The 23,562-nt window shown below is 36.6% G+C and overlaps 1 protein-coding gene across 1 annotated transcript in view; it reads right to left on the reverse strand.

The window, feature by feature from the left end:
• The window catches only part of GABRB1 (gamma-aminobutyric acid type A receptor subunit beta1), a 431,291-nt gene that overhangs the window by 57,394 nt on the left and 350,335 nt on the right, over window positions 1–23,562 (reverse strand). The window contains exon 5 of the mRNA XM_020990626.2: window positions 18,343–18,425. Coding sequence (XP_020846285.1) covers window positions 18,343–18,425 — 83 coding nt within the window. The remainder of the gene's footprint in view (window positions 1–18,342; window positions 18,426–23,562) is intronic.

Below are 23,562 nucleotides of genomic sequence, written 5' to 3' on the forward strand. Positions count from 1 at the left end.
AGATATGTATGTTGGTTTTGGAACATATATTCAAAAAACATTGAACATAAGTGATGTCTTGCTTTGTTTCAGATGCTATTGACATGTCTAATTTTTGCCAACTTCTATACATGCAAAAGATGGGAACCATTTTTCAGTATCCTTTGAGATTTAGCAGGTTTAAAAGGATTTTGATTCTTTGGGCTTTTTAAAGAAACCTGAAAAGGTGAACTTTCTGCCTCAGCTGTCTGTGCGCTCAGGCCCTCATTAATCTAAGAAGTGCTGGGAGACTACTATGGCAGGGTCTTTAGAGTTTAAAGTCAGTTCTTTAAATTGCAGTCAGGAACAAAGAGGCAGGGAGGGCAGAATAAGGAGCAAAGGTAAAATAGGTTTTTTGACCCATTCCCTACAGTACAATATGTAAGTGATAGGTCTCCACTGGAGAGTTCCCAAGGTGAGGGCAGGCTACCTTTCAGTTCTAATCAGTGAAGTCTTTTGTCTGAATGGTAGGTCCACATAACCCAGGTACTGGTAATACAATCACATTCTGAGTGGGGCCTTGAGATAAATGTATCTTTATATAATCATATTGGAGCAGTCAGTGCCCATAGAGGAGTGAAAATCAAGGCTTAGAAAGTGAACACAAGTCATTTTACTTTTTCGGAGGGCTGGAAGAGGTAATGTAGGCGCCAAGGTATACTATTAATTTACACTTTGTAAATTTCAAAGCACTATATAAATTTGTTATTACTATTATTATTTCTTTAAATCTAATGTTATTTATGTTTTTCAGTGTGACATTTAGTTACTGATTGAAATGACACCAAATAACTCATTTCTGTTATTATAGTTATCTAAATGAATCACCAACCTGATGTTTCTTATGGATGGTAGATTGAGATACTAATATGAATTAGCATTAATATATTATTATCATTAAACAGAGAGGAAAGCACATAGAGTTTCCTTTAGGAAAAAAAAAGCACAATTCCCTTAATAATATCCAACTTCTCCTAGAATTGTAGGCCTATATATTTTTTAATACCAATATTCTACTGGTGGCATTAGATGGCTACACATACGTGATACCAGTTTTCAAATAATTGTTGTTGTCCCATCATGTCCTATTCTTCATGACCCCATTTGAGGTTTTCTTGGCATAGGTACTGGAGTGGTTTGCCATTTCCTTCCCCAGTTCATTTGATAGATGAGAAAACTGAGGCAAACAGGGTTAAGTGATTTTATCAGGGTCACACAGCTAGTTGGTGTCTGAGGCTGAACTCTGGAAGAAGAGTCTTTCTGACTCTAGGCCAAGCACTTTATCCAATGCACCACTTAGCTGCTCCTTTCAAATAACAGAAATTGACAATGGCAGCAGCTTCAATGAATAATAAATAAGATATTTTAAAGAAGTACTGGAGTATGAATGTCATCAGGAAAATGTATGCTCAAAAAAAAAAAAGAGGATGGGGGTAGCTAGGTGGCGCAGTGCATAGAGCTCCAGTCTTGGAGTCAGGAGGACCTGAGTTCAAATGTGGACTCAGAAACATTACACTCACTAGCTGTGTGACCTTGGGCAAGTCACTTAACCCCAAATGCCTCACCAAAAAGGCAAAAAAGAAGATGGACTGGTCATGGTGAGAGGGATGGATAAAGGTAAACTGCCTGAGTACTCCAATGGCATCCTCATGATATTGGTAGAGATAAAGGAAGGTCCTTAGTTCATTGGGTGGTTTCTCTGTGGTGAACCTTTGACAGGAAATAAACAAGAGTCATGCAGACTGGGCAGGTATAAATGGGTAGCATTTTTTATTTTATTATTAGATGTATGGAAGAAATACATAAAGCGTGTGTGCTGTGTGTTTGGGAGGGGAGAAAACATATACCTTGAAATAGTAGTGTTAGATATCAAAAAAAATCTAGGTCTGGAGGGCTATATAAATAAAGACTCAGTCACTTTCCATCTCCCCACTACCTCAGGCTTCAGGTTGAGATTAACTCCAGGGAAACACCTTACCTGAACAGATTTGATCTCAGGCCCCAACTAGGTTACTCCAAAGTTGACATTTTCCATTAACCTCCACCCCCCACCCCACCCCATCACCTGACATCTTGTTATTCAATTTCCTCAATAAGGAAAGTGGCTTGGAGCAGCTTCAACTTCCAGAGCGCTAGCAGGCTGCTTCTGCCTCCTGCCCTGAAGCTGAACAAAACCCTCCCTGCAATATACGTATCTCTCTTTTGTTTTGCAGAGTTTTTAGCCACCTGCTAACTGCCTACGGGCTGATGCTAATGAAACTTTTTTTTTTCTTCTAGCCTAGCCTCTGGATTTATTGTCCTCCAGGTTTAGGTAGGAGGAATTACTCTCCAGGAGGACCTTTGGATCTCTGGGCTGAGGAATTCCCCAACAGATGGAACATTAAAATCAATGGGATCATGTATACATTTGAGTTATTGAGAACTCTAACATAACATGACTCATTAATTAATACATATTCAGTGCCACGCCAATTTTTATAGACCTAGAAAAAATGATAATGAAATTCTTCCAAAGTAACAAAACATCAAGAATCTTATGGGAAATAATGGGGGCAGGAAAGTGAGAAAGAAGGCTAGCAGTACCAGATCTACTACTACAAAGTAGTAATCATCAAAACAATTGGATACCCACCCAAAAAATGAAGATGTAGATCAGTAGAACAGGTTATATTGAAGCAAATGAATACAGCGCAAAGTAATAAACCTAAAGACCCCTGTTAATTGGTTAAGGACTCTCTGACAAAAGCTTCTGGAAAAAACTTAGAAGCAGTATAACAAAAATTTGGATATAGACAAATTTCTCATACCATATAATAAGATAAACTTCAAACAGATGTATGACTTAGACATAGAAGATGAAGCAAGCAAATTAGAACAATTTTGAATCTTGGATAGTGAAAGAGTTCATGACCAAACAAATGAACAAAAAAAAGGATAACAGAAAATAAAATAGACAATTCTATTCTATAAAATTTAAAAGATTTTATGTGAATAAAGCCACTCCAGTTAAAATTAGAAGGAAAACAGTTAAGTGGAAAAATATGTGTAGCAAGTTTCTATGATAAAGGTCTTATATCCAAGAAATATATAGAACTGCATCAAATTTATAAAAGCAACAGCCATTTCTCAATAAATGTTCAAAGGATATGAATAGGCAGTTTTTTAAAGTGAGAAATGTAAGCTATTAACAAGCATATGAAAAAAATACCACAAAATCACCAATAATTGGAGAAATTCAAATTTTAAAAATTTTGAATTCATACCCATTCAGAAGGGCAAGGTTGACAAGAAAGGAACATGATAAATATTGAAGGGACTGCAGGAAAACAGGTACATTAATGTACTGTTGGAGGAACTATGAATTGATTTAGTAATTCTGGAAAGCAATTTGGAACTATTCCTATACCCCAAAGAGACCAACAAAAGTGGAAAAAGAGATACACGTTAAAAAAGATGCAGTTCTTGTTGTGGTGGCAAAAAACAAGAAACCAAGAGGGTGCCAATCAACTGGGGAATAGCTAAGCAAATTATGGCATGTCAATGTGATGGAATACTATTATGTCATAAGAAATGATGAGAGGAATGGTTTCAGAGAAACTTGGGAATTCTTGTATGCACTGATGCAGAGTGAAGTGAGGAGAAGCAAAAGAACAATAATAACAACACTGTAAAGAAAAACTATTTTGAAAGACTTGAGAACTTTGATCAATGCAATAACAAACCTCATTTCCAGAAGATCGAAAATGAAGTATTCTATCTGCTTTTTGACAGAGGGGTGGTAGACTCAAAATACATAATGTTGGCCAACGAGAGAGTTTTCTTTGCTTGACTTGGCATATTTGATATGAGGGCTCCCTTCATCTTACCTTCCCTTTGTAAATTAATTTTTAAAAAAACATAATTCAAGTTGCTTTCAGGTAACAGCCTATGATTAGAGGCAGTATGGAGCAGCTACAGTGTTGGACTCAACATCAGGAAGACTTGGGTTACAATCTTGCCTCAGACATTTACTGCTTATGTGACCTTGGGCAAATCATTTAACCCTTCCGTATCTCAGTTTCTTCATCTGCAAAATGAAGAGATTGAACTCAGTGGCCTCTAAGATCTCTTGCAACCCTTACTCTATGATCCTAGGAGCTTTTTTAATCCAGATGTTACTGGCAATAAGCCCTTCAGCACCAAGAACTCTCTCCAATAGTAAAACTGGTAATCAAGGTTTTTTTTTAAATTTAATTTTATATTTTTTATTATATTTTACTAACTTGGCCATATTCTTAATTCCATATAGCAACAAAAAGAGACTCTTTTCTTTATAATGTATGTACAATAAACATGACATGAGATGGGTTTGTGTTGCAACTAAATTGACTGCATAGCTAATAATTAAAGAAAAACCAAATTTTCATCCTGATTCATATGAGAACTTTCAAGGAATAAAGACAGCAGAGAGAGCTGCTCAACAGTTTCTGAGCTGTGGCCCAGAAAATGAATAAATCAAGTCAGAAAACATTTTCCTCCTCCCTTTACCAGAAAAGCTAGAGGCACTGAAATTCATCATCATTTCTGTGAACATGAATGTAAAATATTAATTTTCATTAAGTAGTCTAGTGAATAGGGCAATATCACATTTATCTGAGGAAAGATCCAATGGCACTAATTTTCTTGACAACTGGAATAGAAAGCATATAAAGTTAGGAATCAGTCATAAAGTTCAATTTATTTCTTTTATTTTTGGTATTTAGCTTCCTTGAATAGAAAGTGTGCATTGTATTACAGATGCTATTTTTAAGCTATTTCAGATCAGAAATAATGATTTGGCAGGCATCAATTAATATGTCTGATTTAAAAGCTTTTGCTATTAATTATTATAGATTTTATATTTTCTTGTGGCTATTCACACATGTATGTATTCATGTATACATACTCAAACACATTCTTCTCTCTCCTAATTTCTACTTTTTGTAATCCTTAATTGCTTTAATATTATTGTTACAAAGAAGTTCCTTAATTGAGTTGTAGGGAAAAGTTAAAAATGAATATAATCATGCAATTGTGGGTTTGGAAGACACCTTGGAAATACTTTAGCCTGACTTTCCACTCAATGATCAATGTCAACTCTGATAAATGACCAACAAGCCTTTGCTTAAATCCTTCCAGTTGTTACATTCCTGCTTTTCTCATAGGACTCGGGGGACAAGCAAAGGCTAGGAGCAGGACAATGGCCAAGGAATGATTCAGGTTGGACGTTTAAAAAAAAAAAAGAATCTGAGTTTGAGCATGTAGGAGGAAGCTCCAGAAATGGCATTTAAGCTCACGACAATCATATGGGCCCTCATCTCCATCTGCTTTGGTGGGATTTTAATATCTAATCAGGCAACAGGGAATTATTTAGCATCTACTACTTCCAGGTATTGTAGTACAAATACACCAAAAGAACATATTAAATATATTTAAAAATATTATAAAATTTTATTTTGTATTTAAAAACTATACTAAATGTATTTGTACCAGAGATACAAACACACTAAAATGAAACAACGGCCTATGCCCATTGGAGATCTCTTGCAAATTTTATAGTATAAAAAGAATAGATACACATCGATGCAACAATCATTTAGGAATGAAACTCATACCTGGTGGCTACTGGCTTACTTAACCAGTATTGACTTCAGGAGGCTTCCTGTCTTGCATCATCGAATCCAGCTAGTAGGTAAAGTCTCCCCTTGCTCCCTACTGGAAGGAAAGGGGAACTAGATTTCTGAGCTTTTTTTTTTCTTCTTCTATTTGTAGCTTTGGGGATATTATTGCAAGGACTAGAAAAGCTGAAGGCCAGTAATGTGTATGCAGAGTGCATTGATGATAACTGGTTATGGTTCATTTCTACCATTCTATTTAATTATGTAGCATGACCATAGGAGTGGTGAATCTAGAAAGTACATTAAAGGCAAGTGATAAATGGGAGCAGCCAATATGGATTATAAGATTTAATTGGAAGATAGCGATATATTACCATAAAAGCCAGGTAAGAACCCAACATCACCCACAAAAGGGCAGGGGGTGAATGACAGCCCTCGGTTTTCTTCTGAGTGCTTCTGTTGTTGGGTAGGGTATATTATTCAGTAAAGGGGAAGTCTACTTAACTGAGCACTGAGAGACAATTGCTTCTTGGTCACTATCCCTCACTGGTTTTAGTCTGGCTTCTTGAGCAAGGCGGAATGGCTATTTCTTCTGCTACATAACAACCCTCAGATAATTGAAAACAATTACACCTTTCTCTGTTTTTTTATTTCTTCAGATTAAATGTGTCCCAAATCTTTAAGCACTGGAAACATTTCAACCCAACAAAAACTTGTTAAATGGCTGTTACATGTAAATTAGTATTTTAAGTACTTCAGGGAATGCAAAGATGAGTAAGATAGTACCTTTATCCCTTAGGAAATTGCTTTCTAGTAGGAGGTAAAAAGATAAATACATAAATATGTCAAAGTGCAAATTATAGAAATTGCCAAGTGATAGCTATATTACGTTATGTAGGGTTGAGAAGAAGGATGAGTGAATGAATGAAAAAGCATTTATTAAGCACTTATTATATATCAGACACTGGGCGAGGCTCTAGGGAAATAAATAAAAAACCAAGACAGTCTATGCTTTCAAGCTGACATTCTAATACAACATGTTTGGGAAGTGGTGCTAGAGGAGGATGTTTTGGTCAGGGAAGCCACATGGTGGGTATGTCAAGTACTAGAACAACTGATCCACACATCATTTTTATGAAAAGTGTTATTCTGATGTTCTCAGAGCAAGAGGTGGAAAAGGAGGTAGGAGAGTATTTGCATGGTGGCATGTTATGAAGATGGTCAGAGTAGGGGTAGGGTGTGCCTGGGTTTGGTGAAAGCTCACCACAAAACAAAACAAAACAACAACAACAACAACGAACAAAAAACCCAATGGCACAGGACACACCCGGAGTTCTGGCTTAGAGGTAGAGGCTGAAGTAGATGAAGATCTGGGGAGATAGAGATGGGTTCACAAAGGTGTTGCATTTTGAGAAAGGTCTAATGATCTCTATTAGAGAGTGGTGGGGGCCATTATAGGTCAAGGGAAAGGCAAGAGTAAAAGGAGATACTCATATTTAGATTGGAACATGCCCCATGTGTGTGGGAACAGAGTACAATTCCATTTAATGGGACTGAAGGCTATGTATAGGCAGAACCAGAAAAGGCATTTGTGTATACTAAACAACGTTTGAAAATTATGCTCCCTGCGTGTTACAACATGCAGTATAAAATGTGTGTGACTTGACTTGTTACAAAACCATTGACTATGTACATTGAGAGTGGAATTATCTGGCATTAAAATTTTGTGCATTTATGTGAAAGCAATATTTAAAAAATATACTTCATTCCACTACTTCCTATCCTAATTCTAGTCTTTGCTCTGCACATATATAGTAGTAGTGGAATATGTCTGAAAAAAAATGGTTTGGGTCCCTGAATGTTATGCTAAAGAATTGGGACTTCATTTAGGAGACAATGGGGAGGTGTTGAAGATTTTTGAACAATGAGAACAGCAGAGCTGTTCTTTAGGAAGATTAATATGGTAATAAATTAGTGTAGGGATTCTTAATCTGGGTTCCCTGTGGCTAGATTTCAGAGGATCTATGAACTTGGAAGTGAAAAAGAATCATCTTTACTTCAATAGAATTAGGTTCCTTTGTAATCCTATGTACTTTATACTATTCATGTAAAAATATTCTGAGAAAGGGATCAAAATCTTTACTAGACTGCCAAAGGAGTCCATTACACACACACACACACACACACACACACACACACAAGCTAAGAACCTCTGGGTTATAAGGAAAAAAATCTGGAAGTGGGAAGGCAAGTTAAGAGGCTAACACAACGGTCCATGCAAGAGACTATGGGGCCAGAACTAAGATTCCAGCTGTTGGAATTGGAAAGAAGGGGGACAAATGTAGGAGATGTGCAGATTTAGAATGTGACTGATGCAATGTGGACAGGCGGTAAGAAATAACAACAACAACAATAATTATATTTAATATATATATATATATATGTACATGTATATATATATAAAACAGTTATATGACACTTAAAAGTTTGCAAAGGGCATTATGTATATTATCTTCTATGATCCTCACAACAAGTGCTATTACTGTCCTCATTTTATAGATGAGAAAGTGCAGGCTGAGAGAGGGTGAGGGGCCTTTCCAGGGTTACACAGCTAAGTAAGTGTCTATGTCAGAATTTGAACTCAGGTGTTCCTGACTACAAGTCCAACTGTGTCACATAGCTGCCAGTGAGGAAAAGGGAGAAATTAAAAAACAAATGACTCTTCTCTTCTTCTGGATTAGTAAATATTATGTATATATATATATATATATATATATTTATATATATATATATATATATATATATATATATATTATATATATATATATATATATATATATATACACACATATATATACACACACACACACACACACACACACACACATATATATATATAAATTATTATAGTATTATTAAATATTAGTAAAGAGTGACAACTGTTAACAAAAATCAGGGGGGCCAGAAGGAATTTGGGGTGTCAGTAGGACACCCATGTAGAGATGTCCAGCAAGCTGTTGTAAATGTTGGTTTGGAGCTAAGGAAAGAGGTCAGAGCCACAGACAGAGATTGGGGGGGTCATTTACATAAAGTGAATAGCTAAAGACAGGGCAATAGATGATGTCACTAAGAAAGAGAATATAAAGAAAAAAAGGAGCATTGAGGACAGCCCTTTGTGAAACACACTTCAGGCTCTAGAGGAAGAAAAGGAGAGAGAAGGACAACTAGAGAAAGAAGGAGAACATCAGACAGTATAGTGTCCCACAAGCTAAAAGAAGAAAGAAGTTTCAAGAAAGAAGGAGTCAGCAGGGACAAATTTTGCAGGTGGTTGAAGAAAGGCAAAGAATAAGAAAAGGCCTTTGGATTTGATTGAGGGGTCATCAAAGGCCTTTCAGCAGTGGTAAGGGTGGTTAGATTGTTAAATTCCTTGAGGGCACTTGTCTTTTGCTTCTTTTTGTATCCTCAGAACTTGGTATTTAGCAAGCCCTTAATAAATGTTTATTGATTGATTGAAGGGATTGGTATGGAATGTGAGAGATATGACCCAGTAATTTACATAGGTAGCTGCACCAAAGTGGCATTTTTTAGGATAGAGGAGACTAGAACATGTTTATAAGTAAAAGAAGAAAGAACTTTTGGAGAAGGAGAAGTTAAATATGTGAGAGAAGGAATAGAGAGAAAGCAAAGTACCTGAAGGAAGCAATTTCCTAGACTGCACCACTTGGATCCATTCCAACTTGTCAGCTTTTAAAATGTGGCAGCAGGAGTAGAAATAATACTCCTGATGTGGTCTGGTCTTTACAGCCTACAGGGTCTTTATGACTTTCTATGCTGGAAAACTAGCCTAATTGAGATTCCACTTTATTACTGACGGGTGAAAACACATCATAAGAAGGAGGTTTAGCATCTTTTACTTCCTGTTCCTTTTCCACTTTGGGATTTTCTTTTCTTTTTCTTTTTGCTTCATAGCTTAGGCCATTTTGTGGGACCCTATCATTCAGTGTCTCTACTGATTTATACCTCCTCATCTTCTAGTTTTAGAGATGAGAAAAATACTTTTGTTCTTGGAATTGACCAAACAAGACTATCATTTGGTCTTCTGGTTAAATGTTTGTCTCAATTCAGAAATTTAGCATAACAAAAAGATATAACAAGATTTCAGATTTTAAGAGATTAACCCTTTTATTTCTACCCATAAGGGGACACAGCTGCCAAATTAATTTTTCTAACGCATAGCTCTGGCCATGCACTGTTCTTTTTAAAAGACCTCCAGTGGCTGCTTATAGGATAAAACACTACCTCTTTAAGGTCCCCCATAATCTGGTTCTAACCTATCTTTCCAGCCATCTTCTCCGCTAGTACCCTCACAAATTCCAGCCCATGTGGACTACTAAGGGCTTCCTATCTTATCCGCTGCTTAGCACAATGCCTGGCACATAGTAGACACTTAATAAATGTTTATTTATCGATTGACTGACTAATTGGTTGTCCTTCCTTCTCCTGCCTCTGTGGGTTGTACAGGCTATCTTCCTTGCTTGCAATGTACTCCTTCCTCTTGGTCTAGGGAAATTTTTTTTTACCCTTCAAGGCTCTATTCAAGAACCACTCCCACGATGAAGCCATCTCTGATTTTTCCACACTTTCCACCCCACAGGAAAAAGTGATCTTACCTCCTCCAATTTTCTTGCAGTGTTTTGCCTCTTCTCTGGGTCCTTAGCCCATGAGAAACCACTCTGGTACAAGTGGTATCTGCTCTAGGAGACAAAGTGTCTTGACATCATTTTTCATCTTTCTATCCCCATGGCAGAGAACATAATAGACACAATAAATATTTGTGGAGTTGAATCGTATCCCTCTAAAGATTAAATGTCAGGTCCATTCATCAAGACTAAAGTGTTAATGATGAATAATGCCTAGATTAAAACTTGCCAGATCTTATTATTTCACCCTGACAAGTGATTCAATGGACCAGTGCAAAAATAACAATGTGACACTAAAGGCAAGCTTCCTTTCCTCTATTCTTTGCTGAGAATTTGAATGGCAGGACGTGGACCATAATGCCAAATGCTGTTGTGGAAGAAGTGAGCTGAGTGTTCTGGATTACAAGAGTTGCCATTGAGACATCAAGTACATTTCGAAAATTGGGTGGGCTCCAAAATGGGACCTTTCAAAAGTATTAAATCCAAAATATTAAATAATTGGAGCTATCTCAATGCATAAAAATATTAATAGACAATTGATAGGATTGTTTACTTCCACCATACTTTAAAAAGGTAAAAATTTATTACCATTTTTACTTGTTTGTTTACACCAGAATCACTTCCTAATAAACTTTACCCTGATCAAACCGTCTTTTGCTACAAAGGGGCAATATTCTGTATCTGGGAACTTCATTAATTATTAACATTTTATTAATTCTTTTTTTTATTAGTCACTTCTATATATAACCACTCACCCAAAGATTCACCCCTTGTAACAACAACAACAACAAAAACAGTTATGCAAAACCAATGGACACAAAATTAAATTTCAATTAAATAAGATTTCATAGCCTATCCAAATTTACTAGGTGGCATAGCCTAGAAGAAAAAGAAAAGCAACTTATATTCTATTAGAAGGGGCTGACCAGGAATAGAAGGATAAGTGATTGCTATAAACTGAGACTTTTATAAGCCAGTCAGAATTTGTGTACCTCTCTAGCTCTATAGTCCATACAAATGCTAAACTGACATTCCTATATCTAACTATGTCACTTTCCTACTCAAAAATCTTCAGTGGTTCCTTATGACCTCAAAGAAATAATATAAAATCCTCAGTACAGCATTTGAGTCACTCTACTATTTAGTTCCCATTCCTATGTTTTCAGCCTTATTTCCTTTTATTCACCTTTACACACTTTCCATTCAAGTCAAACTGTCCTGCTAGCTGTTCCTGGATACAGTATTTCATCATAGTTCTACCTTCATGCATTTGCATCAGTGGTTCTTTACAGTTGGAATGTACTCTCTTCTACATCTCTGTCTTTCAGAATTCAGTTTCCTTTGCAACCTAGGGTTCAAGCCCAGGCATAAAACTCTCCTCAATGGTAGAGAAAATGAACTCTCTTCCTCTTTCTATTGAGAAAGAGTCCCCAGTAGTAAAGGGAAAATTCTCTGAAGTCTGTAGTGCAGCAAGCTGGAAATGTGGACGTACTTAAAGTGCTGGTTCCTCTATAGCTTGGCTTTTTCCCAGAGTCTCTTCCTATCCATGGAACTGGAGACTACTGGAAAAGAGATTGGAAGTACTTATGTCTTTCCTTAAAGCCAAAGGCCAGAGGAAGAAATTCTCCTCTCCCAAAATTTTATCAACCCTACCACTCACATAGGCATAGGATATTAAGTAATCATTCTCTCCACAAAAAAGGAGAATTTTACGTAGATGCTGAGGCACAAGTCCCAGGTGTCATGGTGTCAGGCCCCTTTGGCAGCTGGATGAAGCCTATAGATCCTATCTCAGAAAAAAAAAATTAATGCATAAAGCATATGAGTTTATAAAGGAAACCAATTCTATTGAAATAAAATATATCCCCCCCCCCAAGGTCTCATAACTTCTGAAACCTATCCAAGGATTGGTTGAGAGTCTGTGAGTCCCAGGTTAAGAACCCCTGCTTTAGGCTTTGGTTGTGTGTGCCTGCACGCATGCACACACAAGGTATTTATACACACGCATATATATTAAATAAATATAAATGTATATGAGAGAAATGTGGCTTGGCAGGTAGAAGAGACAATAACTTTGACATCTGGGCTTAACTTTGTGCCTTTCCTCCTATTCACTTATCTACATGAGAGAGCAAAAGTCTTTTTGGATTTGAGAAACTGTTAGAACCTTAGGGTCCCTGGATCATGGTCAATGTGTTTGACAAGTAGCCCCTACACTATACATAATGACTAGATATAGTTTAGTCTTTAGAGACTAAAATTAGGAGATAAGGGGAATGTCCATCATAAGCTAGAGTGAGTTCTCTGACAAAGACATTACAGCCTTAGGCCATAAAGTTTATTTCAAAAGACATCCTTAAGTGAAAACAAAAGTTATCAATTAAAAAAAAAGTTATTTAAAAAAAACACAATGATATCACTAGATATTTCCCATACAGCTGGCATGCTGGACTTCGTGATCTTCAGAAACTCATCCTTCTGTAACATGAAATCAAATCTGAAACTCACACCTCCTCAGCACTCCCTGCTCCCGGAGTCTCTCCCTCCCCTCTGACTGAAGAGGGTAGAAGTTGGACACTGGAAAGGGCCTTCTTGATCCACCATTTAAGGAGGGCACTCAGGGAGTTCACTTCATCATTTCTTACTTGGCTAACTTGGATTTCATGATCTCCAGAAACTCATCATTCTGCAAGATGAGATCAACTCTGTAACCCACACCTCTGCAGATAATTTCCCACTCCAGCTGCAGGATTTCATCACGCTCCTATGCTGGGTAATCTCCCCCCTCCTCCTTTTTTCAGCTTTTTGTGCATTGTCTTCCCTCATTAGATTGTGAGCTCCTTGAGGGCAGGGGCTGTCTTATGTCTTTCTTTATGTCCCCAGCACTTAGCATAGTGCCTGGCACATAGTAGGCACTTAATAAACATTTATTGACTCTGATTCTCTGACATCAGTGGTTCTACAGTGTTAGAAGTTTGAGTTGCCCCACCTCATTTTCAATTTAGACATTTGAGTTGTACCCATTGTATATACCTTTTCATAGGTGTACTCTTTCATACGTGCTGCCTATGTTTGTCTCCTCTTTTTACTGACAATGTCTTGTAGAAGAGTGTGCTTCAGGTTTATAGGTGAGATGTTTTGTTGATTTTTTTCTTTTACAATGCTATTTCACTGAATGTTCTCACTTTGAATTCCTGTCCTCTGGAAGACAGTTAAAAGGTAAACGCATAGGTGGAAGTTCCTGAGCATTCGTTTTCTTGGATGCGGTCCCGTAGATTATCTTGCACTCAGTATAAGTTTTTTTCTTCAGGACTCATCTAGCAAGTTTGTGCCCTCAGGTGCTAAAGATACACTTTGTATTTTCTTATCTATGTACATGTTGGGTCCCCAAAGTGAAATGTAAGCTTTTTGAAGGCAGGGACTTTCTTTTCCTTTTTTCATTTTTATATCCCCAACAACTAGCACAATCTTTTACATAGGGTAAGTACCATAAAAGTTCACTGAATTGGATTTTTACACATATTTGGTTGTTGTTAACAATAGTTTCTATAGTACATCAAGGTTTGCAAAATGCTTTGTAAAATGAAATATAGCATGAATTGACTCTCGTAATAACTTTGTGAATTAGGTAGTAGAAGTATTATTATACAATGAGGATATTTTATAAATGAGGAAACTGAGACTCAGTGACTATAATATTACATAAACAGTAAAAGTCATGGCCAGGACTGGAATGCACAGGTCTAGAAACAGGTCTGACACCCAAGATAAGAACCACACAATACGTCCAGAGCAAAGAGCTTGAATAGTGGTCTCAAATCAACTTTATGAAAAATTCAGTTGGGTGGAGACAGAAACTTGAGGAGAAGTCTTGAACCTGGGTTATGGGGTCCAATGGGGAAAAGACTAAGAGATACTGACCTTTGGGGGAGATAAAGACCCTAATACATTGGCTACAGAATGTCATATGGCTACTATAAGGGAGCACACCCCTGGGGGAGGAAGCAAGGTGAAGGCCAGCTAAGGTACAAGCTTACTTCTGTCTTTTGGAAATTTCCTACTTTAACTAATTATTCTTGTAAATCTAGTTTTAAACTTAGTGTTTTTCCTACTTACTGAAGGAGTAACAGCCCTGTCAATGTTCAATCAATTTCAGTGACCGAGGCAGAGCCCCAGTTGCCCCACTTACCTCCTTCTAAGTTTAGTATTCTCTCCCTTACTTAAAGCTGCCTGCATAATTCTACAGCAATAGAAAAAAAAAACCACTTTTGTTCTTAATTCCTTACTGATGCTGGTAGTTTTCATTTTAAAAATTGCTTTTCAGCCTATGGTGAAGTCCTGGTAAATTGATAGTTTGGGGGGAAGCTATAGTAGCAAATAATACTTATAGAAATGTTTCAATTTTCTTCCTTAAGTTAAAAAAAAGAAAAATGAAAAAAGCTCTTTTGGCATTGATTGGTACTTAATCAAGTATTGATTATGTACTTAGGAAGAAATAAAGCTATTTAGAATTCAGGGAGTTATTTTTGGCACGTGCAATTTCACACCTTCAAAAGTTATCACATTTTAGATTTTGGTCCAGACAAATGACTAGCCCCCAAGAATATTTCTAATGGATTGATGTCAACCCACTGGGAGGATTCTAGAGGATTGCTGCAGGACATCTGTTCTCTTCATTTTAATTGGGGATTTGTGACAAGGCACAGAGGGCATACTTATTAAATTTGTGGATATTCTGAATCTTGGAGGGAAAGCTAACATATTGGATGACATAGTTGTGATACAAACAAATTTCAAAAGGCTGGAATAATTAATTGAGTCTAACTATTTGAGATGTAGTAGAAATAGAAACTCTTATACTTGGATTTAAAAAAAATTAGCTCATCAGTATAGGCTGGGGGTGGTGTGGGTAGAAAGCAATTCATGTGGAAAAATTTTGGTGATTTCAGTGGCCTGTGCCTTCAACATAAGTCAGCATTATGACCTAGTAGATTAAAAGTCAATGAGCTCATCATGCCAATCATATGACTGTGATATTATATACCACTAATAGAAATATACTGACCATCAGAAAGAAGATAATCCCTTTATAGTCTTCTCTGGTCAAGAATATGTTTGGAGTACTGTTATGGGTGCCATATTTTAGGAATCATATTACAAGATGGAGCTCATTTAGAGGCAGACATGTAGGATGGCAAAGGTTAGCAAATCCAGTATATATAAGGACTGATTTAAAGAAAAATGAGTATAAATGGTCTAGAGAAGAGGAGTCTTAAAAGGAAAATGATTATTGTCTTCAAATCTCTTATGGCCTGACATGCAGAAGAATGATTAGATTTGTGGTGCTTGGTCCTGGAGGATAGGCCCAGTGCACGTTATAGAAATGAAGAGTTTAGTTCCATTTAAACAGGAACTGTCCAAAAATGTGATGTGTTTGCACAGGGAGCAGAATGCCCCATTGATGAGAGCCTTCTATGAGAGGCTAAATGATCATTTGCTTGGATACAATAGAGGGAATTCATTCAGGAAGGGCTGGTGCTAGGTCATTCTGGAGGTATTTACAGAGATCAGCTCTTCAAGAATCTTGTGCTTCTGTGACTGAAGATTTACCTGTGCTCTGCTTTGTTAAAAGAGGATAGAATTCAAGTGTAAAAGTGAAGTTCAATAATGTTTGTTCTGGCTTCATATTTTCAAAGTAACCTATCAGTGGATGTTTAAGTAGCAGACAGTGACTTGCTCAGGTATTATGGATATTTCTTGAATTGAATTATATGTATAAGTGATTGAACCACATAAAGAGAAGTCAGTTGGTGAAAAAGAAAAAAAACCCCACAACATTATTTCTTTAGCACTATAACAATGGTGTTGGCAAAGAGGTTGCAAGTTGATAAAGACTTCAAGTTACTATTTAGAAAAAAAAAATTAAACCCTTGTCCAAGCATTGTCTACCTTTACGAGAGGCATAAATGAGTAATGTTATTGAAAGTTTTGGAGTTTTGGGGTTTTTTTTTTGCCTTTAAGAGTGTAGATTAAACTTTGCATTGCCCAGCAGATGTTAAAGGATATAAACTAGTCAATGAAATATGTCTGAGTTTAAAGACTGAATGCTAATATTTGTAGCAAATTCATGAATTAACCTTATCTTTTCATTCCTGTTTCAAAAGCTATTTTTTTTGTATAACAAAAAGGTCCTGTCTTGACTGCAAAAATATTGGTGGCTGCTAATAGTTGAATGTGTTTAGGTTTAATTCCTATGTTTTAATTTCACAATTTTATTGTTTAATATCAGGAAGTCAATTGAAAGAATTGGAATGTAAAAAAAATATTTCACAAGTTTTCTAATTGTTAAGCTCTGATATATGTATTGTTTAGGTCAAGCCTTTACCTGTGACACACAAATATAGAATATCTAAAAAATTAGACTATTTTCTCAATAATCATACCCTCTGGATATGATAGACATTCATAATTCTAAGACATTAAACTATATTTATGACAATAGAGTATTTTACTCATATGAAGCACTTGATCTGCCTCTCTAATTACCTGACTTCCAAAGGGTGACTTACTCTATCTGCATTATTGATTGGATCAACTATTTACGGGTTGATCATTTTAGGTTAATACCAAAGCAACTGATGACATTGAAAGTGGCCGATCCCAATCAGTTGTTAAGATTTCTGTATTGTTACTCAATTCATTATTCTACAATAGACCAAAATGGCACTCCACACCACCAACTTCTCAACAAGTCAAATCAACAAGTATTTATTAAGTGCCTGCTATGTTTTAAGTACAACGTTAAGCATAGAGGATTCAATGAAAGGCAAAAGCAGTTTTGGATCTCAAGCAGCTCACACTGCAACGGGAAACACGCAAACACAACTACACACAAACAAGATATACACATGATACATTGTAGATGATCACAAAAGGAAAGCACTAAAAAAAGCTTCTTACAGAAAGAGATTTTAGCTGAGCTCTAAATGAACCAGGGAAGCCAGAAGGGGGAAATGAGGAGGGAGAGAATTCCAGGTACGAAGGATAGCCAGTGTAAATGCACAGAATCCAGAATCCTACAAACAGGACAAATGGGTGCTTTGGTGTAAATAGAGTTGAATCCCTATAAGCATCACCTTGTAAGCATTTTTTTTTCCTTCTAGTAGCAGATACAGGCACATTACTCTGTCACAGGGGTACCTATACTACAGCATACTTTTCTAAAAGTTAGAGAATCTTAATGTATGCAGAAACAACACCTAAAAGTTATCTCTTAGGCTTTCTACTTTTAGTTTTCTTGCCTCAAGTCTCCCCCCCATTCCAGTCCATTTTCTACTCAATCGCCAAAGTGATCTTTCTAAAGCATAGATCTGACCATGTCATCCCACTTTCTTGAACTCTTAGCCAGAGTGAATAGTTAATAATGCCTGTGCATTTCTAAAAGCAATTAGAAACTTAATGTGCAGGACAGTGTGAAACAAGTTAGCTCTCCAGGACAAAGCATTTCCTATTTCATTTCATTTTTCAGTTTCTTCATCTGTATAATGGGGATAATAATAGCACCCATTTCCCAAGCAGGGTTGTCAGGCTTACATGAGATAATATTTGTAAAGCTCTTAGTACTGTGTGCTAGGCACATAGTAGCTGCTATATAAATGCTAGCAATTATGATTTCTTCTTAAAATTGTATATACCTATATACGTATACATATACATATTTATATAAAATATGCAAATATACTCTGGAGGGCAGGGGCCATGCCATATATAAATTCTGTATCTCTTCCAACACGATGTTCTGCACACAGTAGACAATAAAGGTTTGTTGAATGATTGGTTGATCTAACAAGATAAACTTCAATAGATTTATATATTTATGTTTCTTTGTGAAATCCTCCCTAAAATTTTTAAATTTTATTGTGAAAAACCATGTAATCCCAGCACCTTTGCTTACTACCCTCCATCCATCCCTGATCCCAACAACTCACAACTTTCAATCTCTAGCGTGCAGTTCTGTTCATCCAGAGGATATCTTCGCAGATCCATCATGCAAGCAGCTGTTGTTGTGATCCTGTAAGAAAAAAGAAAAAGAAAAAGGAAAACCATGACATAAACTCATGAGGAAAGTGACATTTGACTATCTGCCTTCTTTATGGTATTTAGTATCTGCCTTCCAAGGAGTTAAAAAAAAAACTGACCAGCTGCCAAAATGTATTTACCAGCCTGATGAATCATCCACAGTTCTGCCCACACCTCCTGGCATCATAGGGATGGCATCTTTTAATGACTGGCAGCATTTCTTGAGATTCTGTCTTTTATGTCTAAGGGTTCTGGAATAATTAGCAAGAGACTTGGATAGATACATATCACTGACAAACTCTGTGACCTTGGGCAAATAACTGAACTCCTTTGGTGCTTAGCTTCCTAAAATGTAAAACAACTAGATCAGGACTTTTAAGCCATTTTTGTATCATGGACCTTTTGGGCAGTATGGTGAAACCTACGGACTCTTTTTCAGGATAATTCTAAATTTTTTAAAATTAATTTTTAAATTTTTTAAAATTAATTTAAAAATTTTAAATTAAATTTAAAATTTTAATTTAAAATTTAAAAATCTAACTTAAATGTTAATTTAAAATTTTTTTAAAATGCATATAACAAAATACAAAGGATTACAAACTTTGTAGCATAAAGGGAATCAATTATATTGACATATAATTATCAAAATATATATTTAATTAATTTATTTTGATTTATCAACCATCACTTCCATAAGCTTTTGAGTTTTAAATTTTTCTCCCCCTCCCTCCCCACCTCCCTCCCCAAAACGCTATGCAATCTGATATAGGCTGTACATATACATTCCTATTAAACATATTTTCATATTAATTATGTTATAAGGAAGAATTAGAACCAATAGGAGGAACCACAAGAAAGAGGAAACAATACAACATAAGAAAAAAAATAGCTAATAGTATGCTTTGATCTGCATTCAAACTCCATAGTTCTTTCTTTGGATGTGGATAGCATTTGCCATCATGAGGCCTTTGGAGATGTCTTAGATCCTTGTATTGCTGAGAAGGGTTAAGTCTATCAACATTAGTCATTGCACAATGTGGCTGTTACTGTTTACAACATTCTCCTGGTTCTGCTCACTTCACTCAGCATCAGGCTATACAGGTCTTTCCAGGTTTTTCTGACATCTTCCTATTCATCATTTCTTATAGCACAATAGTATTCCATTACATTCATAAACCACAACTTGTTCAGACATTTCCCAATTGATGGGCACCCTCTCAATTTCCAATTCTTTGCCACCACAAAAAGAGCTGCTATAAATACTTTTGTACATGTGGGTCCCTTTCCCATTTGTATGATCTCTCTGGGATATAGCCCTAGAAGTGCTGTTGCTGGGTCAAAGGGTATACACATTTTTATAGGCCTTTGGGCATAGTTCCAAATTGCTCTCCAAAATGGCTAGATCATTTCACAACTCCACCAACAATGCATTAGTGTTTCAATTTTCACACATCTTCTGCAACATTTATCGTTTTCCTGTTTTGTCATGTTGGCCAATCTGATAGGTGTGATGTGGTATCTCAGAGTTGTTTTCATTTGCATTTCTCTAATCAATAGTGATTTAGAGCATTTTTTCATATAACTGTAGAAAAACTAGTACACATCTCCAAAGACTCATGATGGAAAATGTTGTCCACATCCAGAAAAAGAACTATGGAGTCTGAATGCAGATCAGAGCATATTATTTGCTCTCTCTTTCTCTCTCTCTTTCTTTCTTTTTTTGTTTCTTATGGTTTCTCCCCTTCTTTCTTGTGGTTTCTCCCTTTGGTTCTAGTTCTTTTTTTACAACATGACTAATGTGAAAATATATTTAATATGAATGTATATATAGAGCCTATATCAAATTACACACCATCTTATGGTGGGGGGAGGGGAGAGATGGGGAGAAAATTTGGAACTCAAAATCTTATGGAAGTGAATGTTGAAAATTAAAAATAAATAAATAAATTTTAAAAAATAACTAGTTCACATTCTCATGTTACAAACCTCTGGACTAAGTATCTCTCAAATTTCTTTCAGATCTGACATTTTATGATTCTGAGACCCTGGAGAGGTTACTCATTCAGTTTTATTATTCATTTATGCTTTATTGTGAATGAGCTCATCTGAAATTTTCTAGGGAACAGTATTGATAGCACAAAGAGAACAAGAGAACACTGCGGAACAATAGTGAAGGAAGTGGACCATCACATCTAATTCCATTGAAAAGGCAATTCTTCATGTACAATTCAAACACAGGATCAAAGGTAGAAATGGTATGGTCAAGTGAAGGGAGGTAGTGGATAAATTTGCTTTAGTTTATGTGGAAGAAATTGAGCAGGGGATTGAGAAGAGTAAAGGGACATTGGGTAGTCTGAATCTCTGTTTGAAGGGCTTTGAGGTACAAAGAAGATCTTGGTGCTAGCTCCTATTGTATTGGGAAGCCACTGTAGGATATTTCTAGCCCTCTGATTATGTGGCAAATTAGCTGAGTATATCATGGTTGACCTTCACCAACTTAATTTTAGAGATATGTCTTTGGGTTAGCCAGAATCCCATGATGATATAGTTGGCCAAATGGTTTAAATACTGAACTATTATAGAATCAAATGATTTCAGAACTGGAAGGGACCTCAGGAGCTAGTTAGTTACCAGGGTTGGGGGACCTGAGACCTCAAGGCCACACATGGCCCTCTAGGTCCTCAAGTGCAGCCCTGATCCAAACAGATTCAGTCAAAGGGCCATGCTTAAGGACCTAGGGAGCCACATGCGACCTTGAGGCCATACCTGGAACCATACTTGATAGGCAGGGGCCACGTCATATATAAATTTTGTATCTCCTGCAGCATGGTGTTCTGCACACAGTAGACAATAAAAGCTTGTTGAATGATTGGTGGTCCTAATAAGACAAGCTTCAATAGATTCATATTTTTAAGTAACAGAAATTAATATTATACTGTTTTATTAATAACTAAGTATTATTTTGTGATCCATACTTTTCCTCTTCTTTTTTAAGGCCCCACTTCTGAAAAGGTCAGTCAGTCTCTGAAGGGCATGACCGAGTGCCATGATTATTCCTCAATAGTAATCACTTGATCTTTGCAATGTGTAATACAAAGATCATTTCTTTTCAAACATCTATAGCTTCCTATCAGTTGGTAGGAATGTGTGCAAATTTTCATCAAGTTTCTTTCAAAGTTTCATCAAGTCATAGAGGTGATTCTGGGTTTTCAAAAGCTTATGTCAACTGAGCATAAGTTCTGGGAGCTAGAGGTGGCCTGGTGTAGAGGACAGAGCACTGACATTGCAGTCAGGAAGACCTAAGTTCAAATCTCACCTGAGGTACCTGCTAGCTGTGTGACTCAAGTGGGCAAGTAATTTAGTTTCTCTGTGCCTCAGTTTCCTCATCTGTAAAATGATGGGGTTGGAATTGATGGCTATGACATCCTTTTCTGCTCTAAATCTGAACCTATGGGAAGGTTTAAGTTCAGTTCAAGGTTCATCCTAAGTGCTGTGGGGATCATTTAGCCTTAATCATCTGAATCATATTCTGTGGAATTGAGGGCCCAAAGAATTATGAAGCCAAGTAATCACAGTGAATGGCAGAACTGTTGCTAAAGTATTTGCATCAAAGGCCCATGCCCTAAGTTATTATTTGGGCTTTCTATTTGACTTCTACCATCAATGCCTCCTTTTCAGGGGTGTTTGAGAGAATTAGCTGCAAAGTTGGCTGCAAACAAGGGCATGTTTGATTGGTCACAGTTTATGGGGAAGTAGTTAGCCAACTGTTCCTCTGGACACAGATTCCAAGTGTAGGGGCAGGAGGCAGCGGGATGTGTCTGCTTCTTTTAAAAATCAAATCAACAAGCATTTATTAAGCACTTACTATGTGCCAGGCAGGCTATTTGCAATGGTCATTGTGATAATTTGTTTATAGAATTGACCACTGGGCATGAAAAAGAAATGGGTTATTAAAAGAAAGTGAGCCAAGAGTACTTTGGAATAATGGAATAAATAGAAATCATGTTGCTGTGACTTTCACTGAGTAAGCTCAGAGGCAGGATTGTTCATCTCTGATGAACAGTATGAAAGGATTGCCTTTAGCTGTTCCACAAAGGGAAAAAAGGTAGTCCGTGCCTTCTGGGAAACTTAGAATTGAAGAAGACCTTAGATATTCCAAAGACTAAATAGGCATACTTGTAAGAGAAAAGTTTAGCAAGAAGTTAAGTATATTATTACCCTGGGGAACTTAGGAAAGAAATTACCCACTAATTTCAATTGTAGGATAAAGAAATACAAGCTTTTTTTTGGGGGGGGGACAGTTGGAGGCAATCAGAATTAAATGGATTACCCTAGGTCATATATTCATTTAATGTCTGAGACCAAATTTGAACTCAGATCCTCCTGACTCCAGGGCAAGTGCTCATATAGCTGCCCTAAAATGCAAGCTTTAAAAAGAATGATCATAGCCTGATAAAATCATAGGAAGAATCTTAGAACCTGAAGTAATATAAGCCAGTGATAGTATGAGGTATTTATGAAGAAGAGAAAATAAAACTTTTCTTCTTGACAAATGTTACATTCAACTCATCCAAAATGAATTGTTGAGTTCACCCAATTGTCACGAAGTAGGATACACCCTCAATCATGAAACTTTCCTCTTTCCTCTTTCCCCTTGTCCTACATGCCCCTGGTTTGCACTGAATCCTTTTCTGCCTTAGAATTACACCATAATGCCAATGGAACAGTCTCCTTAGAGAAACTTCATATCACTCTTTGTAAGTGTTGCTGGTGAAACTCTTGGCCCCTGATGATTTCTGGGCATTCCAGAAGACCTTCAACTATGTCTTTTTTTTTTTTTTACAATGTAGATCTTCCAGAGTTATCAACTAACTGAAAAAAATGGAAAGAACAAAAACCCCTATACCAAAATAAGAGCAGACTCTAAGTCTCAAAGTAAAAACAGAGCACAGTTCCAGAGAATTTTTGATCAGGTATGGTTTGTAGTGGCTACAAAGAGCTTACCAGGAAGTGAACATTGCCAATTATAAAGGATAATAGTAAGTGTTCTATTGTAAAGGATCTCCAAGTAAGCTAGAGCTTCTTACCCAAATCTCAAGGGAGCTTTTCATTTGTAAGCTACCCAGTGG

Source organism: Phascolarctos cinereus, unplaced genomic scaffold, assembly GCF_003287225.1.
Source record: "Phascolarctos cinereus isolate Bilbo 61053 unplaced genomic scaffold, phaCin_HiC Scaffold_9;HRSCAF=440, whole genome shotgun sequence".
NCBI lineage: Eukaryota > Metazoa > Chordata > Mammalia > Diprotodontia > Phascolarctidae > Phascolarctos > Phascolarctos cinereus.